At 32.5% G+C, this 24,983-nt stretch overlaps 1 protein-coding gene across 4 annotated transcripts; it reads left to right on the top strand.

Annotated features, from left to right (window-relative positions):
* Positions 1-1,674: 1,674 nt before the first annotated feature.
* LOC143079989 (beta-1,3-galactosyl-O-glycosyl-glycoprotein beta-1,6-N-acetylglucosaminyltransferase-like) lies at positions 1,675-22,164 on the top strand. 4 transcript variants are annotated; one of them, XM_076255627.1, is made up of 5 exons: positions 1,675-1,752; positions 9,470-9,537; positions 10,753-11,851; positions 19,700-19,926; positions 21,817-22,164. In XM_076255627.1, exons 3-5 carry the CDS (start codon positions 10,839-10,841, stop codon positions 22,125-22,127), a joined length of 1,551 nt encoding a protein of 516 aa, XP_076111742.1. In that variant the 5' UTR covers positions 1,675-1,752; positions 9,470-9,537; positions 10,753-10,838; the 3' UTR covers positions 22,128-22,164. The 4 variants fall into 4 exon arrangements, with proteins under 4 accessions (XP_076111742.1, XP_076111740.1, XP_076111741.1 ...); XM_076255625.1 differs by having other exon boundaries at positions 1,740-1,856; XM_076255626.1 differs by lacking the exon at positions 1,675-1,752 and adding an exon at positions 2,786-2,896.
* Positions 22,165-24,983: the final 2,819 nt, after the last annotated feature.

Raw genomic sequence — 24,983 nt, 5'->3', positions numbered from 1 at the left:
ATAAGGCTCTTAAAAGAAAAAGAAAACACTGATGGATTATCCTAGAAGCATATTTTATTAGACTAATAATGGTCTATATATAAGCAGTTACATTTATTTCATGTTTGAAACTGTGCAAATTGTTAATTTGATTTGACTTTTACCAAAAGAAGCATTGTAGCAAAGGAGAAGAATAATTGTGGTCTGAGGCCAGACACACGAAAATAATTGAATTTAACAGAAAGGAAACAAATATCGGACTTTGGAAAAAGGGAGAGGGCTTTTGATACCTTTTATGAAATTCTCCATACATAATATCTTTTACAAAAAATCATCCTACAACAGTCTTCAAGCTGCATATGCCCGCGATTTCGCGGGTGTGTTCTAGTATATTTTAAAGGAAAAGAATGTCAACATTGAGAGTGAAAGAAAGGTAAATAATTTGATTGACTGATTCGATCCACAAAAAAATCATTCTTATTTAGGAAAAAAGACGATAAACATAAATTTTTATTCTATAATACAAAATTTAGTAGACCTATAAAATTTCAACTGCACGAGTTGCTTAATCTATTTATATCTATGTTTATGTTTACATCGTTTATATGGTCATAGAAGGTCAACTCGAAATTTAATTAGATGGTGTCATTGTTAAAATTCACACGAAACGAAGGACCATGTCCTGTAAATTGTTTATTTTATACTTTTGATAGTTTGGAAAAATGTTTTACATTGTTATAAATAAGATATGATAATTTGAGTCAAATTGGAGATCATGAATTTGACAGCTAGTGCCCCTTTAACTGAATAGCCGCCTTTCAATGCTGACGATTAAATGCTTAAGCAATATTTACAGGTTTGTTAATTTTGTTATTTGAAAATATTATTTAGTTTCTCGATAGAGTTTCATTCATTTAAAGTTATATGGAAATATTATGATAGATTTATCATAATCCACAATACGGCTTTTCTGTACTTTTTACATAGTTTTATAGTATAGTTCAAAATTACTGAATTACAGCTAGAAATTGTTTTATTGGCGATATTAATTCATGGCGTAATTTTAAAGTGCTTTGTCGAATTCATTAGTCCGTCAGTTCTTGTCTCATTGTAGTTTGTGGTTTTATATTTAGATTATGAATGACTGTAATTGTTTCCGAATTTGTTGAAAGATTTGTATATGTTGAAATAAATGTATATTTACAGTTAATAAAAGTGGTGTCAAAGACACTGTCTATTTATAGCCATCACGATAATTTGGTGTATGTCAAGTTCACTGTGACATAGATAAAGTAGTAACATCTTATTGTACTTGTTATACACGTGCTCAATATCCATGTTGTTTTGTTGATTGTTTACTATACAGGTGACAATCGGTAAACTACGGCTTCAAAGCGCGACAATTAATAAGCTGCCATATTTTCACATCATAACAGACCGACAGAAATATTTGTTGACGATTACACTATATGAATGCCTTAAAAAATGATAAAATCGTGCACAGAAGACTAAGTTTATGATATATACATGCATTAATTGGTTCAAGAATTTGATAAAAATTATTTTCCACCAGTCACTCGTTTTATATGACTTTAAGCTTATATTAAAATAGATTAAAAACAAAAACGATATTGCACAAATAATATTGACTTAAATAGAATTGGTGGTTGGGTCAATTTATCATAAAATTATATAAGGGTCAAGACAAGATGACACAAAAGCGAGATGAAGATATAATATTTCCTCGGTAATGGAGGCATGTTTGTTTTTAAGGTGGGTGTACACTTAGTTATGGTAGATTTTTACGATATGAAATTATCATTTATAAACAATTTTGGAAATAATCTGTATACGCATTTTGGAGAGAGGACTTTGAGGTAAATAAATTAACAATTTAAGTTATAAATTGTCCGATTTTTTTTAAATTTTTTTTATTTATTTACTTATTCTAAACGTAAATTAAAAAAATATGTATTGCCAGTAGAGATACAAAAGTATATCATGTATAATATAGTAGTTCGTATATATAACTATTCAATTGAAAATTAAATCGCATGGGTTAATGTCCAACATTAATGGTTCATTTTCTTTAACTATGAATGGGCTTCAAAATCTTCTGATATGGACATAATTATCTCATTCAGTCTTCATGCTCTTCGGTATAACAATCTTCACGAAATGTGATTTGTTAAAACTTAGAGCTTGCATATTTCGAAACTTAATGCAAATCCTATTGAAAGGTTTTCCTTTTAAGAATGTCAATGGATTATCTGATATTTTACGTTTCTATTTTGACACTGACCCATTCTATATAATCATGTCACTTTATAGATTAGTCGAGATGTAATTTCGTGTTTCAACACCAATTTCTATTTTTTTCTAGTCATTCAGACAATACAAGGTTATAACCACATTCTTCTTCGAGAATGGTTGTTTTTCCACAGTTAATGACTCACAGAGTTTGCATTGAATTGCGTTTTTCGTTAAAAATAATTTTTACATGATTTTCAAAAAATCGGAACATGTCATTCTTTCAATTCGAGCTACGGAAGTTTTCAAAATATCAAACGATTAGGTGGTCATTAGAGAGATAAATATCAAAAATTAATACATTAAAAAATCGTCCTTTAGAAATCTATAAGAAAGCCGGATTTCCCATTAGTAATGTACATGTGTGTATATTTATAAAATATTGACAAAAATAATTATCAAAATTAATTTCACTGACCTCTATATGAAAGTGTATGATATAATTTAAATGTCCAAATGTTTGTAGTTTCTGTGTAATTAGAATTTTATTTGTTGAAGGGTTTGTGAATTTGTCGATAGTTTCGATTCTTGTACATGTATTTAAACGGTGTTAAATATGTCTCAGGCCGAGTGACCATTCATACAGAACATAAAATTTGTCTAGAGGGTAAGGAATTAATGTTTTTTTTCTACAGGTATAATTCATTCCACACAACATAAGGTTTTTTAATATTTCAAATTGTATTATTGAGCAGCTACATATAACTTTTTACTACTGTACAGACGTATATTGATTTTACGAGTTCTCCAACATAAATGACCATAAAAACATCTGAATAAGATGATGCACATGTTTGGTATGTGTACACACACCTTTAAATAAAAATTTAGTCTTGCAAAAATTGTATGAACAAATTATTGGTACATGTACTACATGTGTCATCTGAAAAACAGTCTAATTACATAAAATAAACATATGAACTTTATTTGTTTTCATCAAAAATTGAATTCTTTGTGTTCTTTGATATGCTGAATCTAACCATGTATCTAGATTTTGGATAATTAATTAAAGTCATAAGAAACGAGTGACCGGTGAAAAATAATGTTCTTCCAATTCTTGAACCAATGCATACAAACATCATAAACTTAGTCTTCTGTGCACGAATTTATGATTGTAAATTTCGTATAATGATCGTCAATTTTTTTTCAATCGGTCATTGTTGTTGTGAAAATATGGCAGGTAATTAAAGTTCGTGTTTTGAAGCCGAAGTTTAACGATTGTCACCTGTTTGTCAACAATTGACAAAAAATCAACAAAAAAAAACACGGAAATTGAGCACGTGTTTAACATGTAAATTCAGATAATAGTTTATTTTAGGACATCCATGCGTATTGTGATCACCGGATTTTTACGAGATGGCCGCAACACTGAGGTCACTTTGCATACGGAAAATATGTCGGGGGAATTGCTTCCTGGTAAACTTCTTCTAAATATGAATAAATTAAAGGATTTTCTTCAGAAAAAAAGTATATGTACATAAGTTTTATAAGGAAAACTATCCATTGAGTTATAAAAAAACATATGCATTATTTTTTTTTGATTTGAGGTTTCTTATGACTTTAAACATTCGATAACCGTTGGCTTTGCAAACATTTTGATAATAGCAAAGTCGTGATATATATTCTTCATCATTTAGTATAATTATAATACACACATTACATGTAAGAATGAAAAATCTACCTTGAAGAAATACACCCTGTATAACCCCGATACAGATGAAACCGGACGTTGACGCGTTCGAATCGAACACACCGTGTAGCACTGAGTTCAGACAATAAGGAATTAATATTTTTAAAGAAAATTCAATATATATTCTTCGCATATTCTGCTTCAATATATTCTTTGCCATAATACTCATTACTTACTCAAAGGTTTTTGAAATTTGTGACATTTTTGTACACAAACATCGCAAAACGCACGACAATATCAATGATAAAACGTGCTTGGTATTTTTAAATATTCAAAATTTAATGTTTCTCGTGCCTCATAGTTTTAAAAAATACATTTTTGAAAACTTCACAATTTAAAATTAACAAATTTATAAAGATCGTTGGTTTATGTTGTATCTAGAAACAAAAAAATACAAGTTTAAAAGTGTCTTCATTTTCATGTTGTGTACGCTTCGTTGTCATAACACCTTTTTATACTGTACGCTTCGTTGCGACAATATTGCGTTTGTCAATGAATTTTGCATGTATTAAATTATGCTTTAATATGATTTTAACCATGGTAGGAAAACACAATTACCCGAGATGCAAATATCACTGTCTGAGCATACAGATACACAGGTCCGATTTCTTATTTGATATCATTTTTTTAAAGTATTTACCATACGACATTCAATGTACGGATACACCACTGTCCCAGGTTAGGGGAGGGTTGGGTGCCCGATAACATGTTAATCTCGTCATATTCTGTATGTGCCTGTCCGAAGCCCGAAGCGTGTAATTCAGTGGTTATATATATATTTTTTTGTTCACTATTTTATGCATAAATTAGACCGTTAGTTTTCTCGTTTGAAGTGTTTTACATTTGTCATTTCGGTGTGTTTTATAACTGACTATGCGGTATGGGCTTTGCTCATTGTTGAAGGCCGTACGTTGGCCTATAGTTGTTCATTTTTGTGTCTTTTGGTATCTTGTGAAGAGTTGTCTCAAAAACAAATCTTTTTGATAAAGACAGCAATCAAAAATAATCAATGGATTATAGGCTTTTGGCCTGAATAGGCTAGCAGAGACGAGTCCAAGGGGGTCATGGATTACAATAGAGTTACATTAAGGCTAAAGAGTATGTGTATAAAATGAACATGTAATTTATAGCCACCGTTGATAAGTAATAAAGTTTCTTTAAAGTGGAGATATACAGATGAAAAGATAATTCTTAATATTAACAGGTCTGCTTTCTTCGATTATGTTTTTTTTTTAATTTTTATTGTTTAAAGATTATGCTTAATTTCCACTTTTACCCTTGGCGTTATCGGTAAATTATGCGGTTGAGCAACATCAAGACTACCTTACCTTAGACATTTGCTTTGTTGCATCTTGCATGTCTTTATAGTTTTCAATAAAAAATGAAACGTTTCAAAGTTGGTACTGAACAATTTCTAGATCCCTTTATTTGTTAATGACACGCGTACGTAATGGCTGATTGTTGGTTCCTTAAGGAAGCTGGCTTGTCATGTTTTGGATTTTTTGTCAGATTTTCGGAGTCCTCTGTTTTTATCTATTTGAATGCCTTGAAAAAAATTGCCCGGTGACCCCCATTTTTTCTTTTTGAAATTCTTTAACATGTATAATGATAAGCCATCTGTAAAAGTCTTATAAAATTTTAATTACTTTTTAACAGTTTTTGAGAACTTTAACTTGTCAATGATAAAGCTATGAAAGGTCAAGAGAGAATATTTTCCCGCCAAAATTTCAATGGCTTATATCTCGAAAACAAGCACGGTGACCTATATATTTTTTTTTGCTCTTTGGATTCCTTTATTCATTCCTTATCAATATAAACTAGTGTTTTGAAAAGTTAATTACTTTGAAACTGAGAAGCGAACTCCCTTAACGTTCACTTGCAAATATTCCATGCATGTTCAGGATAAGCACAAAGCAGCAACACATACTTCATGTAGGTCCAGGAAGGAGGCCCTCTGGAATTACATCAGGGAAGTTTGGACTGCCACTGGATAACATGAGGTATATTGAATAAGGACACAAATTTTGTCTTGCAACATGTCATTTATGGACCCCTCATAAAGTTTTCGCAAGGTTCGTACAGTGTAGTGAGCGTAGTGATACATTGGATCTTGAATTCCCATTCAGACTGGACGTGACTGCGTACTTTTAAAATCCCACACATCTAAACGGGTGACCAACTTCGGGCAAGTTTTACTATCGGTCGGAAAGAGACCAAAGTGACCATTTCTACTAGTAGATCTCTCAGTCACCCGTTACCAAATTCTTGCATAGATGAACAAAAATAATTTGGCTACAAAGTAGAAAGTTTTGCTGTACCTGTTAAATCAAAACATCACTTAACATTAATACAATATATGCACACTTATGAGAACTCATAAAATCGTATATACTCTAGATCTCGATACTGTTTACTTATATTTGGCATTGCACGTCAAGTTAATACGTGTTATTACGTCTTTACCTGTTTGCGTTGGATATATACTAACTGATACTTTAGTAACATGATTTACCTATTAGTTGTAATTTGCTTTGAAATAACTTTCAGTTACTACAATAACACTTTTGTCAATATTGTATGTACATGTATATGTTTTTTGTGCCTGGACCGACATTTTGAGTTGAGCCAATTGCAATTATACAGTTGGTTTTATCATGTTGTGCTGTTAACCAGTATCCCAGGTTTAAAAGAGGGTTGGGGGCTCACATGTTTAATCCCGCATTCTTTTTCGTGTCTGTCCATCGTCTGAAGCCTCTAGTACATTGTTTTTATAGATCAGTCATATTTTTTTTCGTTGATAAATAATTCATATAACGTTATATATAAAATAAAAATAGGAGATGTGGTATGAGTGCCAATGAGACAACTCTCCACAAGAAGCCAAAATGACACAGAAATTAATAGATCACTGTACGGCCTGCAACAATGAGCAACGCCCATACTACATAGTTAGCTATAAAAGGCCCCGAAATGATAATGTAATATTATTCAAACGAGAAAACTAACGGCCTTATTTATGTATAAAAAAGAACGAAAAACAAATATTTTTATGTAACACATCATCAAACGACAACCACTGAATTACAGGCTCCTTTACTTAGTTTCCTAGTTTTATATGTTTCACTTTTTTTAATATATCGGGGCCTTTTATAGCTGACTATACGGTATAGTTTTACTTCATATGTTGAACTATAGTAATGATTCGCTTTATACACCTATAGGTACTTCGTTTAAACTTTGGTGGAAAGTTGTCTCACTGGCCAACACACCACATTATAGACATACTATGTAAAAATAAAACAGTTGGAATGCCATCTAAGGCACTCGGCAAACTAAGTTCAAGCTTTCGTTTAGGCGAATTTGGACTTCGACTAAGTTAACAGATAAAAATTTACAATAACATACAGAAAAAGGGTCGTCGATACCATCTCGAATACCTTAATAAGAAAGTGATTTATGACATTTTGTGTCAACGAACTGTACAGTGATTATTTAGAAACGCACAACGAACTCGACACATTTGGTAAGACGAACGATACAGTAAGAGAAAACTTAAGAAGTATGATATTGCGTTTATTTTGAGTTCTAGGGAATATTTGAAGGCACGCAGTAATTCAATGCATAGTTATTTATTATTGCTTAAGGTATTAATACGCAAAAGTGTATGCACGAAAAGATATTCAGCATTGTTTATCTCATAAAACGTATGAAATTGCACCATGTATGTGCGTTTTGCAGCTAGCAGTTTTATCAAACGTTCTAAGCAATATTTATAACTTACAACAACTGTATAATTGAATAAATAAACTAACTTGCACATTGACATATTTATATATACTCAAATGAGTTCTAGAGAGGCATTCGAAATTGTTGTCATCCCAAATGTTGTCCTGATTATCGCTTCGAACGCGTCAACGTCCGGATTCATTTGTATCGGGGTTATACGGGGTGAAATAGTAGGAATAAATCGCAGTTTTAATGTCTAATGCATTCTGGGTAAAATATTCAAAAAGTGTACACCAAAACCTTCTTACCAATTATAAATCAATCAAAGTCGTGACGTTATTATTATTTTGGGGGTACGAACAATAAGATTATCTTAAATGATCGTTCTTTAGATTAAAAAGGACGATTTGAGCTGTATTGCTTTGAATCGACATGTTTAATGATACATACCAGAGTTGCTATAAGATTTATATTAAGGAGATTGTGCAGATTTTAAAAGGTGCATATTTGTTTAGGGGCCAGCTAAAGGACGCCTCCGGGTGCAGGAATTTCTCGCTACATTGAAGACCTGTTGGTGACCTTCTGCTGTTGTTTTTTCTATGGTCGGGTTGTTGTCTCTTTGACACATTCCCCATTTCAATTCTCAATTTAATCATATACAAATTATCATTTTATGATACGCATTAAAATATAAAAAAGCAAATAAAATGCTAGATGCTTTCAATAACTTGTGAAATATAATTATACAATTTTGGAAATCCTCAATCTTTATCTCATTTATGGTGAAATATTCCAGCAAACAATATAGTTTTGGATGCAAATTGAAAGCATTTTTTTTTAGATAGTTACAATTATGGTGGGATTGTTTGGGATAGGACAATGATGCATTTAATTTATAAAAATGCAAATCGAATGAGACACAATCATATTAGATAGAAACATAATCATCACCAAAAGAAAATTTAGATATTTAATTTACTTAGAAAAGTCATTATCGAGCAGTATGAAGCCCACTTAAGTTTGCTCTTTCCTCCGGTTTCTGTTTTTTTAACCATATTTGGAATCCTCTGGTACTAGTTATTTAGTGTCATTAAAACGCTTACTTTTTTACATTAATTTTATTAACTATAGCTTTGAAAATTTTATCGAATCCATGTAAATTTTTCATAACTTTTGAGAAAAAAGTGACAATATGAAGGTTAACTGTATGAAAACTGTACAGAGAATCATTTCCTGTCAAATTTTTAATAGCTTATGTCAGGAAAACCAGCACAAGGACTATTATTATGTTTTTCTATTTTTTTTTAGTTCCTTTATTCATGTGCTGTCAATTTTTAAACATCTTACACCGTACAAAAATGTTGCTGTTTTTATATAGAGTAGCGAACATCCTTTGAATTGGGATCGACTTCATGTGATCCGGAAATTACAGCAGTACCTACATCAATAGTCACGCCAATCATGTACCTTGATTGAAACACATTGATAAAGATGCAGCCATAAATGTATTGAGCGATTATGCATTTCCAAAGTTATTCCAAACCCCTTATATTTGACCGAATGGAAGGATTTGAAATGATAACAGTGGTTTCCAGGACGAAAGATTAACACTACTTTTATTTTTGTATCCTGCAGGGACAACGCAGACATTAAAATATTCAATATTATACAAGCAAAAAGTACTGAAAACTGAATTCTTGGTACACATTTATTCAAAACTAATCCAGGGGTGAACTCAGAGATACACAATTTATATATTTTCAGGTACATTAGAAATATGTTAAACAGATGTTGAGATGGAGATTAACGAACAATTCCTAACTTGACAAAAAGTAAGTTACTCCAGTTTTTCAGCAAGTAACAGGGACATTCGACTACAATCTTAATTAGGTATGCCAGGTATTTCCGCAGGTTGGTTTATTCATTTGTCACTGCATCTTCCCCTCCCCCCCCCCCAAAAAAAAAATAAAAATAAAATGGCCATCAACAGTGCATGCTGAAAAGGAAATTAAACACCAACACACCAATAAACCATATCAACTATTTCAGTTAGTTGATTCTTCTTTTTCCAGTCGTGCTAATATACTGTTGTGTTGTCGGTGATACTTTCAATTAGCCCTTGGTGAATGTAACTGTCTTTTAGATTGCCTTTTAATTATAAATTTCAATGCAGAGCAGATCATAAAATCATAAAAAAAGAATATGTGGTATGATTGCTTATGAGACAACTCTCCACAAGAGACCAAAATGACACAGAAATTAACAACTATAGGTCACCGTACAGCCTTCAACAATGAAGAAAGCCCATACCGAGTGGCATGTCTTTTATTATATAAGTTCCATAAAAAAAAGATCGTGTTCTGAAGCTGTTCTAATCAATATATGCCAAATTATATGAGATATAAAGGAATGACTGCAATAATAGAAAACAAAAATTACATTTTATAGAAACAAACAACAACAACAAGAGCTGGGCATTGTATTCTTTGCCTCCTTCGACTAACTATGGTTGTCAGTTTTCCTACCGGTTTTGTATTAAAGTTTTATCACGTAAACATCATATTAGTAGTGTTTTTGTGGCCATACACCGGTTATTATTTGTAGGATTTTTGGCTCACGGGTGGGCTAGGCTGTGGTTGTCGACACGCTGTTCTATTCATGCAACTTTCGATTTCCTATTTTGAACTTATTTCGTCATCAACCTTTTTTGCTAATAACCGAAATGAGAGATTAGTAATTATATTGTCGTTTAATATCAATATTTGTAAACATTGTCAATATGTTCGGACGTATTCCAAATCTAGCACTGGCCCAAACAGTTTTCAAATATTACAAAAATTGTTATATAGACTAGATGTCACTTGGTTATGTGTATCGTTGGGTTGCTGTCTTTTCGTCTCTTTTATCTAGGCTATGAAAAGCAATTATATATTCTTTTGAAGATATTACCGAAAATTTATCATACGTATGCAAATACTCCTTGAAATAACTACTTGACATGTAAATTTTGTAATAGTGATACTATAATATTGTTTTCTCTATTGTAGAATTAAGAGAGGTAGTCATCCTGTTTCCATAGTAACGTTGCATAGTTTGCACCGCATTAAAAAATCTGAGGCTACCCTTTTCAGTGATGAGAATACCCAAAAGTGCAAAGTTCAAAAATAGCATTATTTATATTTTATCATTTTTGCTTATATGCATATACTTCTATAATTATAATACTCGAATGTCATACATTCCAATGAAACAAATAACGGAACGTGCTAATTTTTCCACCTTCATATCTTCAAAATACTCTGAAAGTAATGGAACGCTACACCTAGAAGGCTACTTTGAGGGTGGTGCGTTCGGGAAAATATCTGTTATTGACATTAAAAACTTATCGTTTTTATCTCTGTGGAATAAGAAGTCTATAGTTTCGTACCAAGAAAGAAGCGAACCAGTTACAGTTTCAAAGAAAATAATAGGCTGTCCAGGATTTTTCCCGTACTATAAAGTGAAAATAAATGAAATAAATAATATTGAAAAGAAAAATCTACCGGACTGGAGGTTATTTCAACAGGAAAGGACAGTCGAAAGTGTCAACTGCAGGAGTCTCTTCGATAACAACACATTAGAACAGAACAAGACTTTAAACAATCTGTTGAAACAACCATATGAAGAGATACCGCCTTCGTCATACATAAACATAAGCAAAGACTGCGAAAAATACAAACAAGACAGAGGATATATAACATCTTCCCTGACTGAAGAAGAAGAAAATTTCCCAATAGCTTATAGCATTCTTGTCTTCAAAGGCATACAACAAGTCGAAATGTTATTAAGATCAATTTATCGTCCTCAAAACGTATATTGTATACATTGTGATACAAAAGCTGACCCCAATTTCAAACTTGCACTTCAGAGTATAACTAGTTGTTTCGAAAATGTGTTCATATCTTCAAGATCGTTCAATGTAGTATGGGGGACTGTTGGAGTTTTATTACCAGAAATTGCATGCATGAAAGATCTCTGGAAACACAAGAAGTGGAAATATTTTATTAATTTGACTGGCCAGGAATTTCCATTGAGAACAAATTTAGAGTTAGTGAAAATATTAAAGAGTTATAATGGAGCCAATGACATGGAAAGTACCGTGAAAAGGTAAGTGAAAATAGCTGGAATATTAATTTCTCTAATTCTATGGAAATATATCCCTTTCCGAACCCATTATATAAAAAATTTTAATCAACGTGTGGTTGTCGGTGATCTCAGAAGATGATTGGCTGAGTCAAAGGGTCATAACCTTTCTCAGCTCCCTGCAATTATCAAAATGTTCTAACAGGTGTTAATGAAATTGACAACTTCGTGGCAAGTGGAAGGCACTCGAGGGGGATTTTGGTTTAAAAAAGAAGAAGAAAATTTATCTTTTAATCATTAGAGAAACAGATTATTACACAGTTACGCGTGGATTATCGGATTTATCCAATCTCGATAGTTAAATTATAAATTGATAATCATGATAACTATCTCGATTGGATAAATCCGATAATCCACTTGTATCAATGTAATAATCTAAGACTATATATAACAAACATTCATGATACGTCTGAGTATGACTCTAAATGTTAATCAACGACAACGTTCATGATATATGCTTTCAGTCAATCTACATATACATTTACATTTGTACTAATATGAACTTTATTTATGTGATATGAAAAGAAAATTACTTTTTTTGTGGTGTGGTTGTATATGAAACAACTAGGGACCAAATTAACAACTTTATGTCACCATAAGGTCTTCAACAATGAGCAAAGACCATTCCACATACTTAACTATCAAATGACCCGAAATGACTAATGAAAAACAGTTCAAACGAGAAAACTATAACATATATAAAAAAGAATATGTCGTATGATTGCCAATGATACAATTCTTCACAAACGGCCTTATTTATGTACAAAAAAATGAACGAAAAACAAACATGTAACATATAAACAAACGCCAACCACTGAGTTCCAAATTTGGGACTTGCACATACATAGAGAAGTTGGCGGGATTAAACATGTTAGCGGGATCTAAACCCTCCCCCCTAACCTGGGACAGTGGTGTAACAATACAACATAAGAACGAACTATAAAAATCTGTTGAAAAAGGCTTAACTCATCAGATGGATAAAAATACAAATACAACAAAATTTAATACAGTCTACTTGTCTGCACTTAATGTCTCCTATTGATACTTTAATACATGTTTTAATAAAATAACTAATATTTTCTTAACCATGCAACTCTTGTTTTTGATGATGTCTAGTGAAAAACGTAATTGTTGATATTCCCTGCCTCCATCCCATTTTATAGCGAATAGGACATACTTTTTAACCATGCGTTACTCACTTTTTTCCTAATTAATCTTTTTTATAGAAAAAGTTAAACAAAACGAAATACAGACCTCCGAGGAAAATCCAAAACGGGAAAACATGGTGTTATGATATCAATCCCCATAAAAAAAAAAACAATTAGATTTTCAGTACTCTACGTTACGAAAGAATTTCTATCATAATAGGGCACCGATTATGTCCGTTCATTGATAAAGAATATTTGATTTTGAATGAAATGAAATCTTTTCCTTGAGTAATTACTATGTCGAAAACTAATTTTATCAATACAAGTTAATAATTTTAAAAGATATATATCTCTTAACCTTTTTGTCACGAATATTCATCTGCAAATTGATATTTGTGGTTAGATAAGGGTCCTTCATTCAGTCTGTATTCTTTAATTTTCTAGATCATTTTTTCTATTCTTTATACTTTTTGTTCATTGTTCTTCATTCTTTTAAATTAAGCTCTTTATTATTCTCTATTCTTAATTTTTTTTCTTGTTTTGTTTTCTATTCTGTAAATTTTTTGCACACTATTCTCTATTCTGTAAACCCCTATCCACACCTCCATAATTAAGTAATTATAGTCAACTTGAAAATTTTGGAGCAATAACCTTTGAAAATATTTATAGTCATTGGAATAACCATCTGTGGATTTCAGAAATATCTATTTTTATTTTTCTATTTCCATATCTGTTGCAAGCCTACAAGTTATTATGAAACTTTTTGTCAAAAATTATAAAAAACCGGACATGCTTACATTTTTTTGTAGTATCGATGGTCTATAATCGTCCTTTCTGATTTACATCTGTTGAATACTATAAAAGTATATAATTCTCGACGTTCTAACAAGGTTGATAAAAACTCTGCTGTTTATACCGCTCTAATATCGGCAGCTGTCTTTCGAGTACACCAGTATATCATTTAAATTACATAAAAATTATTTATATTTTATATTATATTACTGGAAATAATTGAAAGGATTCGAAACCTTTTGCATTCTGAACAAATATTTTGTAAAGCTTGAAATGAAATATACTTGTAAAATAAGTTTGCTGTTGCAAAAACATTAACGTAAACAAACAAAATATCAAACAAACAGAAAGAAAGAAAGAAAGTAAAAAAAAATGACAGGGATAAAAAAAATCCAAACAAACACTAACTGTGGTATTATGATTTATTCAGAAGAATGAACCAACAGACCATGCATTCCCACCAATGTTAGCCTCTTAGTACAATTTTGAAATGTTTAATATACTTATAGTGGTTCGTAAAATATAGTATACGAGCTGCATATATGAAACTATTGCACATACTAGAGCCACAACACATATTCAGGCAAATGGAAATAATTTAATCGAAAAAAAATCACCTTTCAAGGCGACCAAGAAAAGGCAGTGCTTTAAGATACACTTCCATATTGAATGGCCAATCGAAGTCCCGTGGAATATATAAAGGATGCCAATCATTTTACGTTTCAAATATTTTAAGTTGTATATGTTGTGTACAAGTTATCATTTTGTACAAATTATGATTTGTATAAACAAAATTGTACAAATTATCATTTTGTACAAATTATGATTTGTACAAAAAAAATGTACAAATTATAATTTGTATTTCGACTTTGTACAAATTGTAATTTGTACAAAAAGTGCTTGTTCAAATTAAAATTTGTACAAAATTTGACTAAACATCACTTATTACTTGTACAACAATTTATAATATATATCTTATTATAAAAAAGGCATGAATACACACTATTGAGTTTTTATTCAATGACCACATAGTAAACCTTATTTTGCAAAATACAAAAAATAGTTCTGTTTCTTTTGTTTGAGTACGTCAGTGAATTGTGCTTTCGGTAATTACAAAGCATATTTGGATTTTTACATTTAGAAGTGCTGCACCCCTAAGGCTTTTGCATACATGGGGGGAAAATGACCACACTGTTTGGAAAGCTTTTCATCTGCTCATGTATTGAAAATTGAAGCTCATGAACTATTGCTGCGAAAACAGATCACAATGTCTTTAAAACTAGCTTCAATTTGATTTCTCGACACATATCCTTTTAATATTGCTACATCTGTTCCAATGCAGTACCAAAATTCTCCAGCTTCAATAAATAAACCCTAGATATTTTAAGGATCAGTTGGGGCACAATCATACTACCAGAATTTTCAATGAGGCGAATTTCTATCATACTATCTGAATTGTCACTGGGGCCAATTTCTATTATCAAAGAAGCCATATGATTTAATTTCACTTTCAGACATATTGATGATGTTATTTACATGACACAGTGATGAATGCTGTACCCATATTTTGGCAATTTATCTATTATGTCTGTTTTGATCACTCATCGTTGTAAATATAATGGAATTTGATGCGACTGTCATACAAGTGAGAGGTTAAGCGCTATAAAACCAGGTTCAATGCACGATTTTCTACATTTGAAAATGCCTGTACCAAGACAGGAATATAAAAGTTGTTGTCCATTCGTTTGATGTGTTTTATCATTTGATTTTGCCATTTGATTAGGAACTTTCCATTTTGAATTTTCCTCGGAGTTCAGTATTTTTGTGATTTTACTTTTTATGCTATCAAAATCGTTACTAGGGCCAATTTCTGTTATAGTAGTCAGAATTGTCACTAGGGCTAATTTCTATCATACTGTCAGAATTGTCACTTGGGAAAATAGCTAGTATTGCACCATCAAAATTGTCACTGCATGGGGCAAAATTTCTATTATTATATCAGATTTGTTACGGAGGAACTATCAGAATAAACTGACAATCATGGACATGTATCTTTATCATCTCCTGTCTCCATCTGGGTATTTCTGTATTTAGTAAAGTCCATACTATAAACTACTGTACAAATTATAAGTGAATTTAGTCAAATTTTGTACAAATTGTTATTTGTACAAGCACTTTTTGTACAAAGTCAAAATACAAATTACAATTTGTACAAATTTTTATATTTTGTACAAAATGATAACTTGTACACAACATATATAACATTGCATCTAAAACACAAAAATTCAAACAAAAGACACTGTAGAAGTTCTATTTTTAGCTCACCTGGCCCGAAGGGCCAAGTGAGCTTTTCTCATCACTTGGCGTCCGTCGTCCGTCGTCTGTAAACTTTTACAAAAATCTTCTCCTCTGAAACTACTTAGCCAAATTTAACCAAACATGGCCAAAATCATTATTAGGGTATCTAGTTAAAAAATTGTGTCCGGTGACCCGGCCAACCAACCAAGATGCCGCCATGGCTAAAAATAGAAGATAGGGATAAAATGCATTTTTTGGCTTATAACTCAAAAACCAAAGCATTTAGAGCAAATCTGACTGGGTAAAATTGATTATCAGGTGAAGATCTATCTGCTTTGAAATTTTCAGATGAATCGGACAACCCGTTGTTAGGTTGCTGTCCCTGAATTGGTAATTTTAAGGAAATTTTGCTGTTTTTGGTTATTATCATGAATATTATTATAGGTAGAGATAAACTGTAAACAGCAAAAATGTTCAGCAAAGTAAGACCTAAAAATAAGTCAACATGACTGAAATGGTCAGTTTACCCCTTTAGGAGTTATTGCCCTTTATAGTCAATTTTTAACCTTTTTTCATAAATCTTAGTTATCTTTTACAAAAATCTTCTTCTCTGAAACTACTGGGCCAAATTGAACTAAACTTGGCCACAACCATCATTGGGGTATCTAGTTTGAAAATTGTGTGCGGTGACCTGGCCAACCAACCAAGATGGCCGGCATGGCTAAAAATAGAACATAGGGGTAAAATGCAGTTTTTGGCTTATAACTCAAAAACCAAAGCACTTACAGCAAATCTGACAGGGATTAAATTGTTTATCAGGTCAAGATCTATCTGCCCTGAAATTTTCAGATGAATTGGACAACCCATTGTTGGGTTGCTGCCCCTGAATTGGTAATTTTTTTCTTCTCCTCCTCAATTTTTAACCATTTTTAGCTCACCTGGCCCAGAGGACCAAGTGAGCTTTTCCCATCACTTGGCGTCCGGCGTCCGTTGTCGTCGTCCGTCGTCGTCGTCGTTAACTTTTACAAAAATCTTCTCCTCTAAAACTAATGGGTCAAATTTAACCAAACTTAGCCACAATCATCATTGGGGTATCTAGTTTAAAAAATGTGTGGCGTGACCTCGCCAACCAACCAAGATGGCTGCCATGGCTAAATATAGAATATAGGGGTAAAATGCAGTTTTTGGCTTATAACTCAAAAACCAAAGCATTTAGAGCAAATCTGACAGGAGTAAGATTGTTTATCAGGTCAAGATCTCTCTGCCCTGAAATTTTCAAATGAATCCGGACAACCGGTTGTTGGGTTGCTGCCCCTGAATTGGTAATTTTAAGGAAATTTTGCTGTTTTTTGTAATTATCTTGAATATTATTACAGATAGAGATAAACTGTAAACAGCAATAATGTTCAGCAAAGTAAGATTTACAAATAAGTCAACATGACCGAAATGGTCAGATGACCCCTTTAGGAGTTATTGTCCTTTATAGTCAATTTTTAACCATTTTTCGTAAATCTTGGTAATCTATTACAAAAATCTTCTCCTCTGAAACTACTGGGCCAAATTAATCCAAACTTGGCCACAATCATCTTTGGGGTATCTAGTTTTAAAAAAATTGTGACGTGATCCGGCCAACGAACCAAGATGGCCGCCATGGCTAAAAATAGAACATAGGGGTGAAATGTAGATTTTGGTTTATATCTCTGAAACCAAAGCATTTAGAGCAAATCTGACAGAGTAAAGTTGTTCATCAAGTAAAAATCTATCTGCCCTGAAACTTTCAAATGAATCGGACAACGGGTTGTTGGGTTGCTGCCCTGAAATAAGTAATTTGAAGGAAATTTTGCAGATTTTGGTTATTATCTTGAATATTATTATAGAAAGAGATAAAATGTAATCAGCAATAATGTTCAGCAAAGTAAGATCTACAAATAAGTTAATGACTAAAATGGTCAGATGACCCCTTAAGGAGTTATTGCCCTTTATAGTAAATTTTGACCAATTTTTCGTAAATTTTTGTAATCTTTTACAAAAATCTTCTCCTCTGAAACTACTAGGCCAAATTTAACCAAATTTAGCCACAATTATTATTAGGGTATCTTGTTTTAAAAATGTATGGCGTGACCCCGCCAACCAACCAAGATGGCTGCCATGGCTAAAAATAGAACATAGGGGTAAAATGTAGATTTTGGTTTATATCTCTGAAACCAAAGCATTTAGAGCAAATCTGACATGGATAAAATTAATTATCAGGTCAAGATCTATCTGCCCTTAAATTTTCAGACAAATCGGACAACCTGTTGTTGGGTTGCTGCCCCCGAATTAGTAATTTTAAGGAAATTTTGCAGATCTTGGTTATTATCTTGAATATTATTATAGATAAAGATAAACTGTAAACAGCAATAATGTTCAGCAAAATAAGATCTACAAATAAGTCAACATGACCAAACTTGTCAATTGACCCCTTAAAGAGTTATTGCTCTTTATAGTCAATTGTTAACAATTTTCATAAATTTTTGTTAATTTTTGTAAATTGTTAGGAAATATTTTCCACTGTAATTACTGGGCCAAGTTCATTATAGATAGAGATAATTGTAGCAACAAGAATGTTCAGTAAAGAAAGATCTACAAACACATCACCATCATCAAAACACAATTTTGTCATGAATTTATCTGTGTCCATTGTTAATATGCACATAGACCAAGCTAGGTGAGCGACACAGGCTCTTGAGAGCCTCTAGTTCGTAAATCTTAGTAATCCTTTACAAAAATCTTCTCCTCTGAAATTACTGGGCCAAATTAATCCAAACTTAGCCACAATCATCTTTTAGGTATCTAGTTTAAAAAATGTGTCCGGTGACCCAGCCATCCAAACAAGATGGCCGCCACGGCTAAAAGTAGAACATAGGGGTAAAATGTCAAAAACCAAAGCATTAAGATCAAATCTGACTGTGGTTGAATTGTTAATCAGGTCAAAATCTATCTGCCCTGAAATATTCAGATGGATCGGACGACACGACACGTTGCTAGTTTGCTGCCCCTGAATTGGTAATTTTAAGGAAATTTTGAAGTTTTTTGTTATTATCTTGAATATTATTATAGATAGAGATAAACTGTAAACAGCAATAATGTACAGCAAAGTAAGACCTTAAAATAGGTCAACATGACCAAAATGGTCAGTTGACCCCCTAAGGAGTCATTTTTTTCCCTTTATAGTCAATTTTTAACAATTTTCATAAAATTTGTAAATTTTTACTAACATTTTCCACTGAAACTACTGGGCCAAGTTCATTATTGAAAGAGATAGTTGTAAGCAGCAAGAATGTTCAGTAAAGTAAGATGTACAAACACATCACCATCACCAAAACACAATTTTGTCATGAATCTATCTGCGTCCTTTGTTCAATATTCACATAGACCAAGGTGAGCGATACAGGCTCTTTAGAGCCTCTAGTTTTTTATAGGTAACCAATTGACTGACGAGCTCGTGTGAAATCATGATTGAAAAATATGGTTGTGCATTAATTTGTTTTTTCAATGAATAAGTTGTTTAATCGAAACAGTATTTATGTTTCAGAGCTAACAAAGCTAGATGGAAAGATGCACCTCCACCACCCCATGGTATCACTCCTGTAAAAGGGTCCGTGCATGTGGCTGTAAGCAGAGGATTTGTAGAATACATCCTCTTTGACAAAATAGCTAAGTCTTATTTCAATTGGACTCGAAGTGTTGAAATTCCTGACGAAGTCTTTTTCTCTACACTTAACCACAATCCGCAGCTGAACATTCCAGGCTCATACAAAGGTAAATTAAAATAGATTCACGGGCTCGTATAAGAACATTTCCTGCTATCCAAAATAGTAATGATCAGCGGCCCGTTTTAACAACCTCACAGCGATAATATAGGGTTATTGCATGAATATTGGGGAATATTGTCCCGAGTAGAATTTTATATTGCACGAGCTTGCGAGTGCAATATATGTTCTACGAGGGACAATATTCCCCAATATTCATGCAATAACCCTTTTATTGTATAGCAATGTAATATTTGAAAGTAAAAATTGGTTTAAACTAAGATTTTGTCGTTAATGACGTCATGAATTTTAAAGATTTATTGCACTAGTGCAATATTAGAATTTATTGCACGCTAACTTTTGGTTACGTTCTGTGGAAAATATTATATTGGTATACAATAATAAAATATATTAGGACCGTACCTGCTATTCAGAAATAGTAATGATTTTAAGTTTTTAACAACCTCGCAAATAGCTCATACATGGTATGGACGAGAACTTGCATACAATTAATGTAGGATAGATGCGATAAACATAAACTTGTCGCTCCTTTAAATAAACTTATTCTAAAAGGTTACCTATTCAACACTGTAATAAGATCATTGAATATTGTTTTTATTGGTATAAATATTAATTTTGTTATCAGTAAATTAAAAGCTAACTAAATATTACTAGTATGTTATATGCATACACATATTCATGGAACTACAATCTGTCGATACCTGTAACTTGGCATTGCACAAGGTCGTGTTTTTCTCTGGCTGTTTATGACGTCTTTACACTAAATCCATTGGATGTTGGATGTGTACGGATTGATAGTTTAGTTTTAGTTGCATGATTTTTTTATTAGTTGTTAGTGGCTTTGAACTAGCTGTCAGATAACTGCGAGTACTCTCAGATCTGTTCATTGTGTCTTTTTGTGTCGGGATGTATAAGTACCGGGCCACGTCCACTTGTATTTTTGTCTATCTGATGAGTTAAGCCTTTTTCAACTGATTTTTATAGTTCGTTCTTATGTTGTACTGTTATACCACTGTCCCAGGATAGGGGGAGGGTTTGGATCCCGCTAACATGTTTAACCCCGCCACATTATTTATGTATGTGCCTGTCCCAAGTCAGGAGCCTGTAATTCAGTGGTTGTCGTTTGTGTATGTGTTACATATTTGTTTTTCGTTCATTTTTTTTTACATAAATAAGGCCGTTAGTTTTCTCGTTTTAATTGTTTTACATTGTCTTATCGGGGCCTTTTATAGCTGACTATGCGTTATGGGCTTTGCTCATTGTTGAAGGCCGTACGGTGACCTATATTTGTTAATGTCTGTGTCATTTTGGTCTTTTGTGGATAGTTGTCTCATTGGCAATCATACCACATCTTCTTTTTTGTATAGAACATACAATTGTTCAGTCCGAACATGTCTATAAGGCAGGATGCAAGTATTTATTTAGCTAGACAATTTTCACCTATTTTCATTCTTTTTGAGACCACATATAAATTGAGAATGGAAATGGGGAATGTGTCAAGGAGACAACAACCCAACCAAAGAGCAGACGACAGCCGAAGGCCACCAGTGTCAATGCAGCGAGAAACTCCTGCAACCGGAGGCGTGCTTTAGCTGGCACCTAAACAAAAATGTGTACTAGTTCACAGCCTAAATCGAATAAATAAACAAGTTTAGCAAAGTGAATATTCTCCCCATAAGAAATGGAAGCATATTTAGTTTCCTTAGGAATGGTGATTGTCTGTTGGAGAAAACGACAATTCATTTGGTTCTACTGGTTCAGATAAGTGTACATTTCAAAGAAGAAAAATGTTTAAAAAACGGAATACATTACTGTCGTGGTCATCATTATATAAAGACGATAATACTGGTAAACTTTTACATGTATTTATATCTTCCAGGTGTTCCGGAAACAGATTGTGACACCAAACCCTTTCTAACTCGATTTAAAAATTGGGGTAATCACATCTATAACTGGCCGTGCCATGGTTCCCGTGTGAGATTGGTTTGTGTATTTGGAATAGGAGATTTGCCATTGCTAGCTTCAAGACCAGAAATGTTTGCCAACAAGTTCTATCTCCATTATCAACCACATGCCTTACAATGTATGGACCAGCTAATTTACAATCGAACAAGGGACGAATATTTCAATGTTTTAAAATTTGACGTAACTAAATATCAGTCGTTAGAATTTATTAAACATAAAGTATGAAATTTCAAATATTAGTATACATACGGACGCAGCACTATATATCTCTTTTTATTTCTCCTTTTGAAATAAGCAATATTTAACCAATATACAAACACACATTTCATTCATTATTTCAGTAGCTGAATAAGATGAGCTTACCATACGGAACACAGTTTCATTAAAAAGAATCCATTATATCATTTCAAGACGTCTTTGGTCATATGTCTCTCAATATAAGTAAACATTCTACAAATTACCTAAAACTCAACACTCGTCATCCAATTTGTTGAATATTGTTTGAAATTTAGTCGATTTTCAAAAGTAGGTATATTTTTAGTCATTTTCTTTAATGCCTGTCGATGTTAGACATTTTAAAAATTGGCATAAATTGGCTGAAAATTGAGTTATTCTGAAATTTAGAAAAATCCTGTAACATATAATACGTCTCTATAAGAACAACACACGATGTAATTTTTAAGCTTCAAATTTTCTCTTGAATGTATGAACTCCGCGAGGAGATTGATTAAAAAATACACTTTATATGCAGTAAAGAAACTGTATTGTATGTATACGACAAATGTTTTCTGCTGACTGATAAATGCAATTGATATCCAGTTCCTTCAGTGGAAATAATACGCTGCTCACATGTATCAGAATCGATATCCATCAAATAACACGGAACAAATCGAAGTCTTCAATTTGTAGTGATCGCGCTCTGGTCTATTTCGTAATGTCGAAATCCTCTGCATTGCCATATGTCACTGCTTCTGTTTTGGTTACTTTACGTTGGTGTCTAGCTATGATTTCGAAAAATGAAATGTGTGGTCGTTGATGTGTTGTGGTGAATTAAAAAAAACAATAAACATATGCTGATTTAATATCACACACATTTTTCTTATAAAAAATATTTCTGTTCAGAAAAGCACCAGAAAAGAGAGGGGAAGGATACCAAAGGAAAATAAATACTAATAAGTCCAAAGTAAACTAACTAAGAAACAACAGTACATAAAACACAACATAAAAAAAAGACAGAGCAACACCTTAAAAACTGGGGGTGATCTCAAGTGCTCAGAAAGATGTCATTGCAAGTATCCTGGTAATCATCTGAATATAAGTTGATACATCTGCCAATTTGCAAATACATGTGTGTTTAAGCTTAAATGTGAACTGCATAACACAGCATTTTTTTTCAACAATCATTGAGATTTTCAGATGCACTGTTACAGTTGTAAATATCTAGGTACTATAACTTGGTAAACAAAAAAGAGATGGTTTGGATCCAGCAATTACGTTTAACCTCGCTGTAACTGTCAGGAGTCTGGAAGTTTATTGGTTGTCGCTTGTTTCTGTTTTTGTATGACATTTTTTTGTTCTTTATATAAATCTAGCTGTCCGTTGATTTGTTACAGCTTACTGTGCGGTCTGAGGCATTGCTCCACGTTGAAGGCCGTACTGTGGCTTATAATTGCTGAAATATTTACCACTTTATAGGTTTTGGATTAGGAGTTGAGACAATTGGCAATCATACGACATCTTCTGATGTTTATATTATTTGACAAATGCAAAATAAAGTATAAAAGCTCAACAAACATATCTCAATAAGAAAAAATGGTAAATGACATGATCAAGATGTGATGAAACCTTTTAGATGATCTTTACAATAATCATGACATGATCAAGATGTGATGAAACCTTTAAGATGATCTTTACAATAATCATGGCATCCTTTATATAGAGGACAACTATTTTATTCTGAGGTTGGAGCCTGGCAAAATTGGTTCACACCGAACAGCAAGCTATAAAGGGCCCCAAAAAATTACTGTGTAAAACCATTCAAACGGTAAAACAAATAGTACGGTGACCGAGTAAGGAAAAGTCGCTTATTTAAGGAGTTTAATTGTCATTAGGACTATACGGCTATAAATCACAGTATTGGTAGTTCAAAGGTTAAACTTAACATTTTGACTTGTCGTCAAAAAATCGTACGGTGCAATTTTCGTAAAATGGGCTTTGAAGTACGTTAATTAACTTGAACGAAAAATCGACTAAGAAAAGTTTTGAGGTCAACATTGTAAAATAACATCCGTGATATGATTTCTGTTATTATATACATTGTTGTTACACCTTATTCATATTATTTTAACGATTTCAAAGAAATTTTAGCAAAATTAATTCGTTATTAAAGAGTTTTTGTAAAAGTTTAACACTACGAATATTTTGCATTTAATAGAGTACGTTCCAATTTAATTTCATGATTTTTTTAACGCAAAATGTAAAATAAGTAACATTTATATGTTATTTCATACATTTGTACCTTTATTAATCAATAATATCAAATTCATTTGTCTCAGAAGCACTATTTCAGCAATTCAAGCTAGACAAAATTCATAACGCTCATATGACGGAGCTATTCGAAGCTCATATACAGCCTCTTATAGAAACATAAACGCTATTGGGATGTGATGTATTACTTACATTTACATACTGGGATATATTCCCTGAAGCAGTAGACATTTAACTGTCAAATGTTAGAGCAGAACGAGAGGGAAATTGGTCTCTTCCTTGAGATCTCATCTCAAATGTAAAATTATATTTTTGTAACCAACCGTACTCCACGAAGGTGGATGCCATTTTACATACTCGATATGCTTCAATTTTCTGTGAACATTTGATCACCTTTAATAGATGGCTACTTTGCTTTTTAGACAGATTCCTGGACATTTTAAAAGTACTATGACATGGCAACAGAAAAGACCGTTATAAAAGCCTCAAGGGGATTAGGTGGCACTGTAGGCATAACAATTCAAAACTCTGCGCTTGTTAGATGGGCCCTTACTAGACATTTCATAGAATCCATTAGTCGTGTAATACTGAAAA

This window comes from Mytilus galloprovincialis, chromosome 6 (genome assembly GCF_965363235.1).
Source record: "Mytilus galloprovincialis chromosome 6, xbMytGall1.hap1.1, whole genome shotgun sequence".
Classification (NCBI taxonomy): domain Eukaryota; kingdom Metazoa; phylum Mollusca; class Bivalvia; order Mytilida; family Mytilidae; genus Mytilus; species Mytilus galloprovincialis.
Note: the sequence above shows the minus strand (reverse complement) of the source record. Positions and strands in the feature narration are given on the sequence as shown.

Coding starts and splice junctions, on each gene's coding strand:
- LOC143079989 (XM_076255627.1), top strand. CDS start 10,839: ATGAGAATACCCAAAAGTGCAAAGTTCAAAAATAGCATTATTTATATT. Junction 11,852..19,699: donor ATGGAAAGTACCGTGAAAAG/GTAAGTGAAAAT, acceptor TTTATGTTTCAG/AGCTAACAAAGCTAGATGGA. Junction 19,927..21,816: donor CATTCCAGGCTCATACAAAG/GTAAATTAAAAT, acceptor TATATCTTCCAG/GTGTTCCGGAAACAGATTGT.